General features: G+C 41.1%; 1 protein-coding gene across 4 annotated transcripts in view; it reads right to left on the reverse strand.

Moving 5' to 3' along the window:
* The window catches only part of MAP2K6 (mitogen-activated protein kinase kinase 6), a 100,433-nt gene that overhangs the window by 8,075 nt on the left and 79,141 nt on the right, over positions 1-13,217 (reverse strand). For 3 of the 4 annotated variants that reach the window (XM_058173066.1, XM_058173067.1, XM_058173065.1), the window contains 2 exons: positions 11,847-11,924; positions 9,511-9,650 (listed from right to left, as the gene is read on the reverse strand). In XM_058173066.1, the coding sequence (XP_058029049.1) occupies positions 9,511-9,650; positions 11,847-11,924 (218 nt within the window). Of the gene's footprint in view, positions 1-6,733; positions 8,455-9,510; positions 9,651-11,846; positions 11,925-13,217 lie in introns of those variants that run through there. The other variant, XM_058173068.1, reaches the window with a different exon arrangement.

Below are 13,217 nucleotides of genomic sequence, written 5' to 3' on the forward strand. Positions count from 1 at the left end.
GCTCAATTACTTAACAAAAACATAACTTTCAAATAAATTTAATGCCAGGGCTAAGGGGGGAAGGAGAGAAAACAAAATTATATTGAACTACAGCAAATTTTATTTCTTGCGTTCCCTGGTAAATATTCTTTGTTGCAAATTTTAGTTGGATTGAGGATCTGGCATGAAAGGTAGTTTGTTGCATTGACCTAATTTTAAGAAAAGATTATACAAGTAGTTTTCGACTTACAACCACAATTAAGCCCCAAATTTATGTTGATAAGTGAGACATTTGTTAAGTGAATTCTGCCCCATTTTATGACCTTTATTGCCACAATTGCTAAGTGAAACACTGCAGTTGTTAAATTACTAACAGAGTTGTTAAGTGAATCTGCCTTTCCCATTGACTTTGCTTCTCAGGTCATAAAAGGTGATCACGTGACCCCCAGGATACTGCAGCCGTCACAAACATGAATCGGCTGACAAGCATCTAAATTTTGATCACATGATCATAGAGAATCTGCAATGGTTGTGTGAAAAACGATCATGTCATTTTTTTCAGTGCCATCGTAACTTCGAACAGTCAGTAAATGAACTGTTTTAAATCGAGGATTACCTCTTCATGAAATCAAGGAGTAGATCCTTGCAAAATCACTTGATTGGCACATTACTAATGTATGCTCTGATTTTGGAGCTGCACTTGATTGAGACCAAAAACATCTAGCAATACTAAATGGAAAGCTCGTTTAGTCTCTTCTTCTTTTTTTTTATTTACATTTATACCCCGCCCTTCTCCGAAGACTCAGGGCGGCTTACACTATGTTAAGCAATAGTCTTCATCCTATTTGTATATTATATACAAAGTCAACTTATTGCCCCCAACAATCTGGGTCCTCATTTTACCTACCTTATAAAGAATGGAAGGCTGAGTCAACCTTGGGCCTGGTGGGACTTGAACCTGCAATAATTGCAGGCAGCTGTTGTTAATAACAGGCTGTTTAGCAGCCTGCGCCACTCAAGGACCCTTCTTCTTCTTCTCCCTGCATGTCTTTCACAATTGATGCAGGTGCTTATGGAACTATGTTTACTTGAGTTCCTAGAGCAGGGGTGTCAAACTCAAGGCTCGCAGGCCAGATCCCACAGGGTGCTTAGATCTGGCCTGCGGGGCTGCCCTGGGAACAGTGAAGGACTGGCCCGCGATTCCTCTGCCAGCAAAAACGGAGCTCCGGAGGGCCACACACAGCCCTCCAGAGCTCTGTTTTTGGCTGTGACAGCCTCTTGCAACACTCTGCCAGCGAAAACAGCATTTTGCCCGCCACAGGCGCCCCTGACACGAGTGACGTCGACCTGGCCATGCCCAGCATGGCCACACACACCCCGCACCACTCCAAGGTCAAACACAACCCTGAAGTGGCCCTCAATGAAATCAAGTTTGACTTCCAGTTCCCATCCTATATTCATTCATAAAGTCAAATGTTCAAATTAAAACCCTTTGATCTACCTACTAGAACCATGACACATTTACCATCATTGCCAGGCAGCAAAGTGGCATCACTTAATCATGCAGCTTCTCCTATCGTTGATAACCATGGCTAAAGTGTGGCCCATATATCTGCTGCAGAAGCTTAGGCATATATGACCCAACACCCTGAGATGGAATCCTGATCGCGCAAGGTTCTAACTTCCAGGGCAGTTTATATAAGCAAGCCTGCTTTATGACAGGTATTCATGCCCAGCAATTAAGGATATCAGGGTAGACAGCAAGAAAAGCCTTCAGAACTTTAGCTCACCGGTGAGTTTACAATTACACTTTAATGTGTATATCGGATAAAAAGAAGTTGGGACTGCAGGCTATGCTTAGGCTGGAAAGTAAAGACAAGCTTTATGAACTAAAAGAACTAATGGATCTCTCTTTGAAAATTGCAGTTCCAAAGATGCCTTGGAGAAACAGGTACAAATCTGACACAATAATGCTTGTCTTCAAATATTTGACTATGTGCTGAGCTGATGCATTTAACATTTCATTACCGACTCTAAAATACAGTGCAGGCTTGCCTTCCACATTCAATTTGTTTAAATATGGAGTTAGTTATTACTGATGCTCGTGAAGATCCTCCTTTCTGAAAATAGCTTTACTACAATGGCTGGCTGGGAACATTTGACGGCTACGGGGCTGTGAGATGAAGAGGTAAAAGACTGTTTATTTCAGTCTCTTTCCACCAAAAAAAAAACAAACTTTGAAGACAGGATGTGATAGCCACTCTCTTCCTGGCAGGGTATTTATGGGGAAGATGCTTGGAGCAACTTGAAAAAGATCCTGACACATACATGTGCGTTCACGGAGGGGGAAGGAGGCATAAAGCGTCACATTATGAGAAAGCAAAGCGTGTACATCAGCTCCAGCAAACACACACCCTCTGCTGGGATTTATCAGGCCCGGAAGAAATGAAGGATGCTTGCTGAATGGGTACTTCCTGATAATCTCTTGCTGCTTCATCACAGAGCTCAGGTGTACGGAAGCGCTTCTGCTGTGTAATAACAAAAGCCGATGACTCACATAGTCACAAATGCACACACGCTGCCTCGGCTTATCAAAACTGACAGGAGAGACCGTGCGTGGAGAAAATGGATTATTTTTAAAATCTGCATTGAATCCTCTCCAAATTCACTCTGAAAACACTTTTAATGTAAACCAATGCTTGTTGGTTTGTTGCTTTCCAAAGACCGTTTATGCCAATGGCCCCCAATCTCTTGGGCACCAGGGACCGGTTCCATGGAGAGTGGTTTTTCCATGGATCGTAGAGTGTGTAGTATTGTGTGCTGCCTGCATCCCATAGATGGGGCTTTGCTTGTTTGCACAGCCCTGTTTCTGGCATGCCACGGCCTGTTGCCGGTCCACAGATTGGGAGTTGGGGACTCCTGGTTTATGTTATATGGATAATGTTTTTGTAGGATTTGATAAAGAAGTTTATAAATTACCAAGTACCTAATTTAATATAAATTCAGGATGCATAGATAACAAAAAAACATAGAAAATGGGGAAAAAATCTAAAAAATCAGTACAAAGTACTGTACTTATACAAATTTACCCTTCCAAATTTAATAGCAGTTGTTCCTGCTTCTGATGTCTTTGTATTTTTAACTTTACATGATTCTTTTTAGTGTGGCAATTTAAGAATCCTTGTTAGTCCATATCTCAACTGTTACATTATCTAATTTACCTATGTTAGGCAACTATTTTAGCTGCTAAAATTAAACAATTAAGAAGTTACTTATTTTTAAGCAGTGTTGGCAACATATTAGTGGGCTTCAGGGGAAATGCCTCTTCCTGATAGTGTCTATGGGAACCTTCTTTATTATTAAAAAGTTGAAAATTTTGTAAAATCACCAAATCTTGTGACACTTTGATGTTCTTGTCTTAAATCTCATGACATTTCAAATGATACTGGCAACACTTTTGTGAACTCTAGTGATCTCTCTAGACGTTTTATTTTGGTGTTCGTACTGCAGCAATCTTACAGACTTTTAATAGGCTCCTGAATATAGTCTGGAAACAATGGTTCGGGTCAAAGATAAACAAAGAAAAAGAAATAAAACAAAATGAAGTTGGATACATTATTGTTTTGCATACTGTGAGACACAGAGTTCAGGCAACCACCACCATATTACTACTTTGAACAGATTTGAGTTATATTATAGAAAAGCTAGCCATCAAGCTTTTTATTTTTCCATTCTCAGTGAAAAGGCTGCTCTGCAGTTCCAGATGAACGCTCCCAAATAGATATAAATGCTTCCAAAGCAATACGAGGAATATTGCCAAAGTACCATTTGACAAAAGAAAAGAGGGGAATTCCATTTAATGTCACTCTTATGGGCAAATTTCAGAAATGAAAGAACTACATTGCTTTCTCCACATTAATTTTAATTCCCTGACCCTATTTCTTACCACAATTTTATTTCTGAGGGTATCTTGCCCACCCCCAAAAATGGCTTAAAATTCTGAAAAACCAATCTTAGTTCCTCCATAAACTTCTGGGAGGTCAATGTGACATTTCCTGAATAATCCTTTAGGAAAAGTTTGCTGAGACGCACATGGCTTAGCTCAGGAAGAAGGCAGTGGCAGTAAAGCCAGTTTGCGTAAAGGACAATCTTACTGTACCTTGACCATTTCCTTTGAGGGCTTCTGCCTGTTTTCAAAACAATGAAGCTTTTATAGAAAGCTTCAGGATGGTTAATAGTCGTGGATGAACGTCCACTAAAAAACCCACTTCCAAAAATAAATAAAATAACCAGACCGGAAAAAATGTCTTATTTTTCTTTTTTTTAGAATTATTTGTATTTATTTATACACAAATTTCTTAAGCAATCAGAACTCGGGAAGCTAAACTTGCAAAGATTGGGTATCATCAGAGATGGGTTTCAGCAGGTTCTGACCAGTTCTGGAGCACCGATAGCAGAAATTTTGAGTAGTTCGGAGAACCGGTAATAAAAATTCTGACTGGCCCCGCCCCCATCTATTCTCTGCCTGCAGAGTCACAGCTGATTGGGAGGAAATGGGGATTTTGCAGTAACCTTCGCCTGGAGTGGGAAGGGAATGGAGATTTTACAGTATCCTTCCCCTGCCACGCCCACCAAGCCACGCCACGCCCACCCACACACAGCTGCTTGCAATTACTGCAAGTTCAAGTTTCACCAGGCCCAAGGTTGACTCAGCCTTCCATCCTTTATAAGGTAGGTAAAATGAGGACCCAGATTGTTGGGGGCAATAAGTTGACTTTGTATATAAATATACAAATGGATGAAGACTATTGCTTAACATAGTGTAAGCCGCCCTGAGTCTTCGGAGAAGGGCAGGATATAAATGCAAATTAAAAAAAACTTGAAACCCACCACTGGGTATAATGTGTCACCTTCCAAAATTAACAGGATAACATAAGTAACCATAGTAACCTACTATGGTTGCAATCTTATTGTGGCCACCTCACTATTTAGAGATCTCGGAAAGTAATTTTATTCTAGGCAAAGGATATATTTTGTCTAGGCTCAGAGAATATAGATTTAAAAAATACAAAAGAACTTTATGAGGGTAAGAATCTCTACAGAAAATAATTACAACAAACCCAACAGGCCAACAGAAACCAGCACAGACATAACAATAGTAACAAATAGTAACAATAGTAACAGATCAACCCAAAACTTTAGGGAGCAATGGGTTAATCAGGATTTCAGAAGAAGCCCAAATTAGAGGTCAGCTCATCATTTTAGCACAAAAGTTTAACCCTACTTTCTCTTTCGCCAGTTGCTTTGCCTTCTATGTGGGAAATTAAAAATATACATAACTACTTTTGATATAAGATACCAACTTCTATTTCCTTCTCTCTCTGTGTATAGCTTCTACTTCCCTTTGTTGTTCTTTCTCTATTGTTTTAACCTCATTTTCACTCCATCTTAACGTTTGCAGACCTTTTTTGTGTTCCCCACCTCAAAAGTTTTTTGGGTAATATTTCCTTTTTCCTAAATTCAGATCCACTAAACTTAACAGTCACTATTACCAGGCAATGATCACAGGCCACACACATTAGGATTCACATGTTCTTGCTTAGTTACATCTTTTCCATTAATTCCAGGCTGATCCAATCTGAACTCTCAACTACTGATTTTTGCTGGGGACCACTTTATCCTTGGCAAACAATGAACAGAAGACTTTGTATGACACCCAAGCTTAAAGGATATGGAAACCTGCTATGCTAAAAAGTTTTGAAACACTAAGAGGTTTGAGATTTTGTATTTCACAACATTCATCTGTTTTTCCTTTGCTTATTTTGTTTGGCAATGTTTATTACAAGGTTAGGAGTAATTCAGAATGAACACTCAGTATTCAATACTTTAGTGTTTGTTTGTTTTTTTATGTAACATGGGCTATTGCCCCGTGCAAGCTTTGTTTTATATACTGGGATTTCTAGTTTATGAGCAAGTGTCAACATTTATTTTGATTTTATTTATTTATATTTCATGTTTCTAGACTGCTCATCTCCCTCAAGGTTAGCATAGAAAATGATAAGTTTATTAGAAATATCTGCCAGCTATATTTCCAATGAACATATTTAATAAACACATCAATGGAGGGAAAGATGAAGAGGTTGGAATTCTTTCCAACATCTTTAGTAGTGGCATTCATAGGAGGTGTCTGCATTTGTCGGAGTTTCTTGCAAAAATCAAATCCAGAAGCACACACAGATAACTGATTCAGCTAGATTCATTAACTTCTTTATATACACAATACATGAAGTAAGTTTACAACACCAACAGCAGATTCAGAGTTTCATTTCATTTCAGATCAAATCAGCAGACAAGTTCACACATACACACACTGGTTTCAGTTCCGTTTCTCTGCACAGACTCAGAAGCTGCAGACTAAGACACACCCTGGCTCCAGTCTGTCTCAGATTCCATTGGCTGACTTAGTTACTATGCCTATTCATTGGCTGACCTTTTTACCATGTCTTCCCACTCATGAATATTCTAACAGTATTTTCTTCAGTATAATAATAATAATAATAATAATAATAATAATAATAATAATAATAATAATAATAATAATAATAATAATAATAATAATAATAATAATAATAATAATAATAATAATAATAATAATAATAATAATAATAATAATAATAATAATAATAATAATAATAATAATAATAATATTTTAATTTGTATACCGCCCTTCTCCCGAAGGACTCAAGGCGACAGCCAAAATAAAATGCAAAAGAAACAATACATACAATACTAAAAACAACCCTTAAAAAATTTATTCAAATGGCCAAATCTAAAATACAATGACGCCCTATAAAATTGACAGAAATTTAAAACCCATAAAATCAAATTAATTTTTTTTTAAAAAAAATCAAGCCAGTCCAGCAAGGCGGAATAAATAGGTTTTAAGTTCACGGCGAAAGGTCCTAAGGTCAGATAGTTGTCGAAGTCCAGGGGAAAGTTCGTTCCACAGGGTAGGAGCCCCCAAAGAGAAGGCCCTCCCCCTGGGGGCCGCCAGTCAACATTGTTTGGCTGACGGCACCCTGAGGAGTCCCTCTCTGTGAGAACGCACCGGTCGTTGGGAGATAGAGGATGGCAGTAGACGGTCCCGTAAGTATTCCGGTCCTAAGCCATGGAGTGCTTTAAAGGTAGTAACCAATACCTTGAAGCGCACCCGGAAGACAACAGGTAGCCAGTGCAGTCTGCCAGGATAGGTGTTACATGGGAGTTTCGAACTGCTCCCTCAATAACCCGCGCAGCCGCATTCTGGACTAACTGGAGTCTCCAGGTGCTCTTCAAGGGGAGAGTAGTCCAAGCGAGAAGTAACAAGAGCATGAGTGACCATGCATAAGGCATCCCGGTCCAGGAAGGGACGCAACTGTCGGATCAGGCGAACCTGATAAAAAGCTCTCCTGGAGACGGTCGTCAAATGGTCTTCAAAGGACAACCGTCCATCCAGGAGCACGCCCAAGTTGCGCACCCTTTCCATCGGGGCCAATGACTCGCCCCCAACAGACAGCCGCAGCTGCAGCTGACTGTACCGGGGTGCTGGCATCCACAGCCACTCCGTCTTGGAGGGATTAAGCTTGAGGAGCTCCCCATCCAGACCCGTATGGCTTCCAAATACCGGGACAGTACTTCGATAGCTTCGTTGGGGTGACCTGGGGTGGAAAAGTACAGCTGCGTGTCATCAGCGTACAGTTGGTACCTCACCCCAAAACCACTGATGATAATACTGTATAATACTGTATAATAAAGAACAGGTAGTCCCCAACCTAAAACTATTTGCTTAGTGACCGTTCAAAGTTATGTTTCTGAAAAAAGTGACTTATGACCGTTTTTTACATTTAGCACCATTACAGCATCCCATGGTCGCATGATCAAAAAACTGGATGCTTGGCAACTGGCATAGATTTATGACTGTTGCAGTGTCCCAGGATCATGTGATCACCTTCCGCAACCTTCGATTAAGCAAAGTCAATGGGGAAGCCAGATTCGCTTCACAACTGTGTCAAGAAAGATTGCAAGATGGCACAAAATTCACTTAACAGCTGTCTTGCTTAGCAATGGAAATTGGGGGCTCAGTTATGATTGTAAGTCGAGGACCACCTGTTTTTTTCTCTCTTGGTGTGTTTGAGGACAGGTGTGTATGTGTGGCTTCTAGGTTTTTACTCGTATTTCCTAGGGTTGGGTCTGATAGGTTGCAAATGTGACACTGTATTACCTAAAAAGTGGGGACAGAAATAAGCAATCAGCAGAATTCCAAAATGCTACATAACTCTATTGGGAATTGTTTTTCGCCTCCCTTGGACAAGTCCAGCCAGTTTCAAACAAAACCTTTCTTTTGTTGGCTTCCCCCTGCAAATCTGGTTGCATTTGTTCTGTTTTCAGAGAGTTATTCTGCTGATGGACAGGCAGAGCCTTTAGCATATTTGATTTCTGGGTTGGAAAGAATAAAAAGAGCAAGTCACTTTTGTGGAAAGAGCTTTTATAAGGCATAATAATGATACAGCTGCAGCTGGACATCTGGAAGAAAGCAAAGCCCTTCCCTTTTCCTTCATGGTCCTGGGAGAAACTCAGTCCAATGGGATGGCCAGTTCTGCAGCATTGTGGGTTAAGCGCCAATACATCTGGAGATCTGAGCAGAACTGCAAAAGCAATTAGCCCACCCACTAATCAAAAATAATATTCAACCCATCACATAATGTAAAGCCAATGCTTTAAAAACACAAGTTAACAGATCTGTTCCCAGTCCTAAGAACATTACAGTTTGCAGCTCAAGACATGTAAAGCACAGAGAAAGAGGAAGGGGACACAACAAGAAATTTTAGCGTGGTTGTTAGGACTAGTTGCGTGCAATAAACATTAGTTTGAGTAGCAGAGACCATTAGTGTTGTGCCCATTTTCGTCCACGTTTCATTTTTAAACGATAAGCGTTGTAGGACTTAAAAACAAGAACATGTATAACTGAGATTCAAATTACGTGTTTACTACCTTCCTGAACAACTACTGCACTCCTGTTCCAATATTTGTATTAAAAGACTGATTGGGTTGCAGTTAGAAAGCAATTCATAAGCAACTGGGTTTTTTTTCCCCTTGCCAATTTCTCCTTTTGTGAGAAATAACTCATTTTACAGACAATCTAAGCCAGGGTTCTCCAACCTTGGTCCCTTTAAGACTTGTGGACTTCAACTCCCAGAGTCCCTCAGCCAGCAAAGCTGGCTGAGGAACTCTGGGAGTTGAAGTCCACAAGTCTTAAAGGGACTAAGGTTGGAGACTCCTGGCCTAGATTGTCTGTTGGAGACCCCTGATCTAGGCATCCTCTCCCATTTGGGATTGCAGTGCATTTTGGAAGCGACAGCCCGATTTTAAGCTGCGTTTATCTCTGGTCAGCATGTCAGAATAAACCTGTATGCCCCCAGTAATATGTGAGCAAATTCAAAAGTTAATGAAGCGATATCTGACTTCTCCATGATTCAGGGAGAATGTTCTTACCACTGTGAGGTAAAATCAACGAATTCAGCTGAAAACTTGTCTGCAGGGAGCTGTGGTGATGGTTCTTCCACTACCTGTTTGAGCTGCTGGAACGGCGTCCCCCAGGAGTCATATGGAAACCGCAAGATTGCTAATTCAATCTAGGTCCAAAAACAAAAGACAGGGAGACATCAAGATATCTTCCTGCGACTCTTCTCTCTCTCCCTTCCTTCCCCCGCTCCCCCAAAGGAAAATATGAAAAGGCTACTGCCATAAAGACACACAAACTCAATCCAATGTTGTTGCATGCTGCCACCTGCAGGCTGCGTGCTGAAATTACAACTTTTTTTTTTTTTAATGATTTCTGCATCGGAGGCGGTGCTTTTCTCCCCCCTCCCTCTTCCATTTTTCCTTAGAAACACTGGGCTCATTTGGTGCCTCTGAGGCACAGCCTGTGCAAGTCTCTGGAGACAGCATGTCTCTGGGAATATTTCAAAGCTGCAGCTTTTAAATATGTGAGGCGAGTTCTTCTGGTTTGTGCCACGTACCCACAGCTTCTCCAGAAGACACAGGGTGCCAGGGGAAGAGTCTGCTTTCCTCTCTTTGCCCAGCCTACGAGGGCTGTTGCAACAAAAGGGGACTAATCATTCCCAAGAGAATTATTCTGACTTGCTAGCAGAAACCTTAACGTTCATCCCAAATGCGTATTTCCCTCCTGCGGGCATGGTGCCAGTGGAACAAGCTTTGTGATGGATGGTTGCTATAGGGCTTTTTTTTTTTTTTCCTGTTTGCAGACACGCAACCCACGTATGTTGCTGCCTGGTTTTTCAATAATCATCACAAGCAATGCAGAACCATGGCTGAGGACGACAGCTGGACCTGCTAATATTCTTCCATTACTGAAGAAAGTATAAAAAGCCCATACTAAATTTAAATGGATAAACTCTTTGCCAACCACATGGACCAATTGGGGATTAGTTTATAAATTACACTCTTATAGCTAACGTAGTGCTGGGTAAATTCTGATTCTGAAAGGGTTTGCTTTTCTTTTTCTTTCTTTCTTTCTTTTTTCTGGCCAGGCGTCCCTGAACTGTTCATTCTTTCACTTCTATTTCATGAGAGTGATGCAAATAGGGTGATTTGGCCAAAAAATCAAATATTTTGCAAAATAAAAAATAAAAAATCAATAAGGGGGAGGGAGGGAGGGAGGGGGAGAGGGGGAGGGAGAAGGAGAGAGAGAGAGAGAGAGTAAAGAGGGACCACGTCTTGAAATCAATTAAAGGGTACAAATCAGGCAGGTGCCCAAAACACAAACAAGACAAGCAAAATAAAAACAAGCTAAACATCGTCTTTCTATATGCAGCTGAATTCAAACAGTTGTGGGAAGAAAGGGAATGGGTTAGGAACTCACTGCATACTCTTTTATCAGTCAATCAATAATAGCCAATACCTACCTTCGCTGACCTTCTTTAGAAAGGTGTGAAAAACTGTGGGGGTTCATGAGAGTGACCCTAAAGGAATTTAGAGCGGACTTTGGGGGAAATCATGATAGGAGGAGCAAGGCAGGAACAAATCATGAGAAGGGGAGAAACCTGGACAAGAGATTATACAGTCCAGAGACAGAAAGAAGTATGAGAAAGAAACTCAAAATATCCCCACCTTGATTTGGTTTCATATAAAATGGGACTCAGAAAACAGGTTTTCAAGATTCTACGGTACCATTCAACAATAAAGCAGCATTCCTTGAACCCCCTACTGCATGGGTGTCACACTGGATCGCATCATGTGACTTATCGTGAGGTATCACAATTTTTTTTTCCTTTGTGGAGCCGTGGTGGATGTGACCTGTGCGTGATGCATTCAGCCCGTGGGCCGCCAGTTTGACAGGCCTGCTACTGTGTCTCTTTCTTCTTGAAGAGAAGCTGAGCTGAATCTTGAAAACCTCTTCACGTTTCTCTCTGTCTCATTTTATACTCAACAAAGTCAAGGCAAGGTTTATCTTGAGTTTCTTTCTCATACTTTCTCCTTTTTGGGGACTGTATAAGCTCTTAGAAGGTCAGGTCCTCCTTGAAAAGCTCACTTTCCTTCTCCCCTTAGTGTGTCTCTCTCATCCCTTCTCCAAGGTCAGCTCCAAATTCTTTTACAATGAGTTGCCAACAGAACACAATCAATTCACTCAAGAATCTTCCATGCAATTTCCCCCTTTTCTGAACCCATATATTTAGGCTACAGGCCTCCTTAATTTAAATGCAGTTAAACCCATTTCAGATTACAAGGATTTTGAGTTGCAAAAGGCAGCAGAATAGAATAAATAATAAAGTTAATCCTGGCATCATTCCTCAGTAATGTATTCTTACCATTGTAATCCCCAGACTCCAAATATCAGATTTTACACTGTAGCCCTTTTGGTTTAGTTCCGGGTTGATTCTTTCAGGCTTGAATGAGGAGTAAGAGTAAAAGAGAGAGAGAGAGAGAGAGAGATGGAGAGAATTAAACTGATATATAGTTTTAAGTGTTCATTCAGGGAATGGAAGAATGTTCTACTTCTGCAATGAGAAAAGTAACATATACACAGCACAGGTGGGTTCCAATTTTTTTTACTACTGGTTCTGTGGGCGTGGCTTGGCGGTCATGTGACTGAGTGGGCATGGCCAACTTGAAGTCACTCAGGGCAAGGTGGGGCGGCACCTTGCTGTGAATGACATCAAGTTGGCTACGCCCACTCAGTCACATGACCAATGCTGCAGAGACAGGGCGATTTCTCCCGGGAATAGCCAGAGCTTCACCTCTTTTCCTCAGAGGAGCTGCCCCCAAGTCCTTGCGAAGGGACACAAAGACACACAACACAACACAACAGACTCACACACAATGTAAAAGCAGCTGCACTTCACCCAAAATGGCCCCTGCAACAGCAGGAACCTCACACAGCCACAAAAAGCTCAAAAACCAACTTTCACACTTTACACACACACACCACACACACAAAATGCCACATACAGCTTTGTGAGATTCTGTGTGTTTGTGTAGTTAGAGTGAAACACTACAGAAACACACCAAATCTCAGAAAGCTGCACAAATATTTTATTTTATTATTTTATTTATATTTTTTAGGTCAGGGGTCTCCAACCTTAGTAACTTTCAAGGCTTGTGGACTTCAACTCCCAGAGTTCCTCAGCCAACAAAGCAGGCAGGTTCAGTTGCTCAATCTGGATGGATTGGATTGTAGCAGGCAGATTCAATTGCTAGCTGATGCAACCGATTGCAGAAGCCGTAGGAAATCGAGCCCGAAAGGAGCAGTAATTAAATAAGTGAGGAGGGGGGATTGGGTGGGCCAGAGGAAAAAAATGATTTTAAAAGGCACCTCTGACAATCCCAGCTAAAGTTGCCCAATAGCAGCCCAGAACCTCTTAACTCAGCTGGGATCGTCAGAGGAGCCTTTTAAAACCTTTTGTTTTAACAACTTCTTCAGCCGAAGAGGTTGTTAAAAAAAAAACTTTTAAAGGGTTCTGATGATCCCTGCTCAGCCATGCGATCATCAGAGGGGTTTTTTTTACTTTTAAAAGCCTTTTTTTGGCTGAAGAAAAGATGCTTTTAAAAGTAAAAAACCCCAAACCTCTGATGATCGGGGAACCGGTTCAGGGGCATGGCCAGCCAGCCATTACTATCGGTTCTCCGAACGCCAGCAGATTTTTACTACTGGCTCTCCAGAACTGGAGCGAACCGGGGGT

The sequence above is a fragment of the Ahaetulla prasina genome, chromosome 2 (genome assembly GCF_028640845.1).
Source record: "Ahaetulla prasina isolate Xishuangbanna chromosome 2, ASM2864084v1, whole genome shotgun sequence".
NCBI classification, from domain to species: domain Eukaryota; kingdom Metazoa; phylum Chordata; class Lepidosauria; order Squamata; family Colubridae; genus Ahaetulla; species Ahaetulla prasina.